General features: G+C 38.0%; 1 protein-coding gene across 1 annotated transcript in view; it reads left to right on the forward strand.

The window, feature by feature from the left end:
- RNF150 (ring finger protein 150) overlaps positions 1 to 5,567 on the forward strand; it is a 1,529,405-nt gene extending 1,523,838 nt beyond the window's left edge. Inside the window, exon 7 of the mRNA XM_044062282.1 lies at positions 3,105 to 5,567. Within this exon, the coding sequence (XP_043918217.1) occupies positions 3,105 to 3,223 (119 nt within the window). The 3' untranslated portion in view covers positions 3,224 to 5,567. The remainder of the gene's footprint in view (positions 1 to 3,104) is intronic.
- Positions 5,568 to 6,492: the final 925 nt, after the last annotated feature.

Here is a 6,492-nt window from a genome sequence, read left to right on the forward strand (position 1 = left end):
CTCCTTTGGTTTCATTAGCCCATCCTTTCATTCTCCCTCACCAGGATTCACTGTGACTACAGATGCATCCTTTCTGGGGTGGGGGAGAGGCATTTCAAAATGCCAGTCTTCACATCAGTGTGCTGGAGATGAGGGCAGTCCTAGCACTGTGGGCCTTTCATAACTCCCTCCCCACAGGTGTAATCAGAATTCAAGCAGACAGCACTTCAGGAGTTTGGTATATTCACAAAAAAGGCAGAACCTGTTTTTTCCCTTTGTCAGGAGGCTGTGAGGGTCTGTCAGTGGGCACTGTTTTCCCAGCACTTTCTGTTTGCAATGCATATCCCTGGGAAATCCAAGCTAAGTAGATTGATCCTTCTGCTATGAGTGGTCCCACAGTCAGATAGTGGATTCCATGATCTTTAGCTGCTGGGGCTAAAGTTGCTGTGACTTATTTGCTACCCTCTCTAATACCAAATACAGCAGATTTTTGGCCATTATTGCCCAGGAGGGGCAGTGTCCAAGAAATATTTAGGTCCATACTTTTCCTCAGGTCTCCTTTACGCTTACCCCAATTCCACTGATAACCAAATTTCTTCAGAAAGAGGCCTAGTGTAAGACAAAGGTGATTGTCATTGTCCCCTTTTGGCCTAAACATATGTGGATGTTCCTCATAGTTAGTGTTGCAGTACTAATTTTTTTAAACAAGAAACAGCTTTATTAAAATTGTCATGTATGACGTAGGCCATGTTACATTTGTATAAACGACAAACCATAGTGACACAATCTCAGTTGCAAATGTACATTCCAAACCGTGCCAAAACGACTGTAGCTGCAAACATTACACATCACTTTTAACATATCCAGTTATTGTTAGTCAACCATTACATAGCTCATTCAAATTCTGCTGTCTTTTAAACCTGGTTCCTCCTCTGCATATATTGATCCCACAGTTCTCGTTTTTTCCTATGTAATTTGCTCCTACCCCTTTCTAAAGATTCCAGTTCCAGTTGTTTTAACTCTGTTGCTATCTTCACTACTTCTAGTAGAGTTGGTTTAGACTTTGATTTCCATTTTCTAGTAATTGTTTTTTTGGCAGCGACTATAATTAGACTCAGCAAGGCCTTACACTTTAAGCAATTCCAATTTTGTATCATAGCTCAAAAAAATAATTTGCCTAGTCACTCCATCTTGCTCACCCAGCATCTCTGACAGAGCAGTCTGCAGGGAATCTTTAAAGTCTGCCAGCTCATTACTCTTCCAGAAAATATGTTCCCAGTTACCACTTTCTTTCCTGTCATACCTCCAACATTTGTTGTCTACCTGAGGAAAAATTATCTGGAGTATACTTGGGGTATATGAACATCTATGTAAACATTTCCAAGATTTTGTTGCATGTTTGGGAGACATACATGTATCACCGTATTGTTTCTTTGTGAATTACTTATCCAATCTCTCTTCCCAATCCTTTCTAACCTCCTCCAATTGATTCTTATAGTTATCATGCAATATTTTATATGCTGTACTAATTATTCCTTTTTAACGGCAGCTTCTGTTCTAGATTCTACTAAAAAGTCTACCAGTGCTGGGCTTTTGTTTAGGACCCTCCCTGTTTCTTTCTTTTTGCCTATTCTCTGATATCAATCCTTGATAGAGAAGACACATTTTTGGCATCTTCCCATTCTGTTGCCTTTCCCTCTCTAGTTATTAGCCAGTTTTCTCCAATAAATTTCAGCTCCCTCTTGCCTACTTTCTGTATCCCTAATTGCAGTCATCTCTATCAACAGAATCTCCTTTCTCCATTCTCATGTTGGCTTAGTGCTTAGAATACTTTCTGCTGCTTTATGAATATAATATTCTGCATGATTATTGTTATTCTTCTTAAAGATCTGCATCCAAAATCCTAGTCTCTCCTTGTTTCTTGAGTTTCCCCCATTTTATCATTATCCCTTTCCACTGTGAATTATAGATTTCTGCTTGTGCTATGTATAAGAGCCTTAACTGTGTAGCTCTGAAATACCCCTTCAGATCGGGTAATCCCATTCCCCTTTGTTCTTTTGGAAGAAGCAGCTTATCCCACTTGACTCTTGCCAACTTCCCCTTCCAGATAAAATCCTCCTCAGTATGGGGACTTCTTAAGTCCCCACACTGAGGGAAGAAAGCGCTAAACTTGGTTTGAATAAAGTTTGAGTCCTGTGGAGTGCCGTTTCCAAGTGAATTTGTTGATAAAAATATGCTTGACCTGTGTATAACACTAAAAGGACTAAAAACATTTTAACTGCTTGTATCTTACTATCCATATAACAGAGCTTCCAATTTCTCAGTTTTTGTATTATCTTTTGTTTAGTCTCTTCCCACATATCCTTTGCTGCCACACTGCAATGATTTTTTCTTACTCCTAATACCTTCATTTTTATCATGTCCACAGAAACATGGATATTGCTGAACCAAATTGTGTGTGGGTACATAATTTACTGCTGTTGCCTTTGTTTTAGCTTCATTAATTTTGGATCCCAAAAAGATTTGAAACTGCCTCAAAATGTTACACAACACTGTAATGTCCTCTTCTAGTTTTGTCAGGTATAAAATAATATCATCTGCGAATAGAGCCAGTTTTTCTTGACTACCATACAAATTGTATTCTTGAATTTTTAAGTCCCTTATTTTCTTTGCCAGTGGTTCTAAATGTAATGCAAATAACAAAGGGGAAAGGGGTCACCCCTGCCTGGTACCTCTGCTCAAGCAGAAACTATCATAGAGGACCTCACTCACTTAATTTTCACCTCTGATCCCTCATACATCCTCCTAATCAACCTTACAATTTTCTGAAAATTACGTTTATTGAACACTTTTCGTATGTGTGTTAAAAGCAGCGGACTTCATCAGAATGGGTTAATATTTTCCAGGATATGGTGCATTTTTCTTACTGGCACTGTGAAATGTTTCTTGTTTTGCTTAACTGATGTAGACTGTGAGCTGCATATTCTGTAGAGCTCTCACTTTTAAATTTAATGACACTGTTGTATTATGCTGTTATTTGCTGGTGTAATGGCAGCAGGATAGGTGTCAGAGTGTTGATCCTATTAATGTTTGTTTTTGTTTTGTTTTGTTTTGTATGCTTGCAGGCGATCAGGAGCCAGCAGTAAGCAGTGATTCTGACACTTCTCTCATAATGGCTGGCGATGTTGGACTCTCTGATGTGGAACTGTCCACTGATCAGGACTGTGAAGAAGTAAAGTCTTGAGAAAGGTCTCCAGGATTCAAACCACTCATGCCTCTATAGTATCTATCATAAAACACCAGTGCACTTCATTCTGGGATGATCGTGACAAGCAATAGCGACAATCATCTACTTTTCCTTAGACAGAGTTCCATCGGCTACCTGTGTATCTGTTTTGTTCATATGGGAGCTGCAGATTCATATGTTTACCTGCTATATGACTAAAATCTGCCATGAAATCCTTCAGTAGCTGGCATATGTGACGGAACTATCTGCTTTAATGTTCATTATTGTTTAATCATTTTCTTTTTAACTTTTATTTATAAGCCAGTTTTTTTTAATGTGGGCATTTTTGGTTGACTTTTGACTGACTCCCAGCTTTTTCATAAATTAGGTATTGAACATTTATGCCTTCCAGTAATTATTCTAGTTACTTTATTTATTTTTTTATTATTTCTGTGAGGAATTGCTGCATTGACATATGCACAGCTGCAAGATGGGATTTCCAAGGTACAGCATCCATTGAAGTGCCCTCCTACATTTAAGAGTGATTTATTTTTAGATGAGAAATAAAAAAAGAAAAAAAAACATGGTATTAATCAATAAAGTATGATTGGTTAACAGACAGGCATGTGTGACCACTGGAATGGTGCGTAACATTTTGTCTCCATTCTTTTGCCAAGTTTAACCTTTCGTTATGCTTTGGTGGCCTTCTAATCATAGACCAGCGTGAGCATTTTGTTATGATCTTGTTCATGTCATAAGAATGTGGGTGTACTCCATACGAAGATTTGGAGTTGGAGTTTAAGGGCATTTTACCCTTAGATATTGAGGTCATGATCGACACTCAGCTCCTTTAGTGCTTAAGACTAACATTGTTCCTTCTTAATCACCTCCGTGGATAAAAGGAAAGAGTTAATACCATGAAGTCTTGGTTTCCCACATGAAAGTATTATTACTGTAACAGACTGTTTATATAGTGGTGTGTTTTTAGTCAGAAACTGACAGGTATTAATACTTTGGGTTAGTATGATTTTATCACTGAAAAGGTAATCGAGGTGCACTGGGGGGAATGTTTTGTAAGGCACTTTTTAGTATTGGAATTAAGGAGGCTTGCAACAAATATGTGAGCAGCTGATATAGTGACAGAGTTATCCAAAAGAGGAAACCTGCTCATATATGGAGAGAAGAGCTAAACAGTTGTAAGGCAGGACTTTATTTAGCAATAAAAATCTAAATCAAAATATCGATTAGAACTGAATCTTAGCAATACCACTTTAAACAAAGTACAACGTACAATGTTAGGAAAACAATTCACAGAGAGCGCCTTGTTGACTTTGTAGTATGAAGTATCTCAGGATTTTAATTATTACAAGAAACAGTGTTAGCAGTGCTGTAGCTTGGGCATTGCTTTTTTGTGTCCAGAAAGTCATGCACCAGTGCTTTCTGAAAGGTGGCAAATGAAAGCAGTGCCACAGCCAGCCATTCAGTACCGAGGAAAGATCTGTGTAGGTGGCAGAACTTTGTAAGACTGGTTTGGTACTTGGCAGAAGTGATTTACTTTTTGTTTTCTATTTTGTATTTTCAGTTTTGTTTGTAACATCTTCAGTACGTTTCCTAAAACATTTGTTAAAACTGCTGTGCGTGTAGCATTTCCAGTGAAGCTGAAAGCAACCAGCTTCATTTTTGTAGGTTTATTCAGTTTTGGATGTGGGAAGAGAGGAGATAAAACCACACGACTAGGAGGTTTCCTTCATGTGTGACATTTGTATTGCCATTTTATGATAATTGTCGTACTGCCGCCATAATTCATTCTGGTGCATGTCCAGGTTTGACTTTGGTTCTTAATACTGACCTAGAACATGCGTTAGAAAACAAGTCTTGTTGTAGATATATGCCGTGAATCACTTTGTTGCTACCCCACTGGTGATTCATACTGGGACACAGATAAAAGCTATGTCTCCCTGATGGGGTATGGTTGATCTTGCAGAATCATTGTGCTTAACAGTTCACGATAAAAACAGACCGACCCAAAACCTAGCTGCTATTTGTGCTGAACAGAAAATACGGCTTAAGATGTATGAGGACAGAATGCACTGACCGAATTATAATAAAAGTTGCAAAATGCATTTAATAGCATTGTATCCAATGAATGAAAAATGCTGGGAAGGTCAGTCAAAGGAGTGAGCTGGATTAATAAAGGCATTGACTGCAAGGAAGCATAAAAAACAGCCATGGGCGCCTAAGGATGTAAATTCAATGTATTTTTGCTTATTGTTGAAGATAAAACAGTTTAATGTGGGTAGGATTTGCAGTATATTGAAAGAAGCTTTATTTATGAATATAATTAAACATAAAACTCATCTGATCCTTGTCCATTTAATATGTCTGCCTAAGTTTTTATTTTGAAAATACATGTTGTATGTAAAACATTTCTGTGATGCATAGTACCCTAAATTACCGTTATAATCCATGATATATAGTCTGAACCTGTATTTTCTGGTATTAGAAGAGGATGAATGCTGTTACTTGTAAAGAACACATCATGTACATTTACTTTCCTGGTTTTGGTTACCATTGCCAGGTCTATATTACAACAGCGAAGAGGCATTTAATCGAACACCTTTTTGCCGGCACATACACAGTGAATGCACTAAAGCGCGAAAGCTCAGAACACCGATTTCTTTCCCAGGGAAAGAAATCGGTAGTAATAACACACAACTACACACACACACACTTTCAAACATTACAATGTGGGGGACTCCACACACACCCCCAACTAAATATACCAACTCCGAGATCACACTACAGTGGGGAAAGGGGCAAACACATGAAAAGAAAGAAGGGAAAAGGGAAAGAATTTGCTGTTCTGAGCGTTCTCACTTTAGTGTGCTTGCTCTATATGTGTCAGCAAAGAGGTGTTCGATTAAATGCCTCTTCACTGTTGTAATATAGACCCCAATTGCCTATGCTTTACAACAGAATGATGCTGATCTTACCAAGAGCAAGGCATCAGATGCCTGTAATTGTGAAATGGGTTCACATTTAGTAGGTGTTTGACAACATTTTTTTCACTAAGTGTATGTGTCTTTCAAAACCTAAACCTGTGGCTAAACTGAATACACAATTGGAGTGTATAATATGGAAAGCCATTGTAGACAATGTCAGTATACCTAACTTGACTTGCTTTTGTTATGATACGGTCCCTATTTACTGTTGTCAGGGATGCATAAAATATTGCAAACCTAAGACGATGCTGATAAGACTATTAGTCTATTGAATTTGACAGACTT

Source organism: Protopterus annectens, chromosome 2.part1 (assembly GCF_019279795.1).
Source record: "Protopterus annectens isolate FY-2018-M chromosome 2.part1, PAN1.0, whole genome shotgun sequence".
NCBI lineage: Eukaryota > Metazoa > Chordata > Ceratodontiformes > Protopteridae > Protopterus > Protopterus annectens.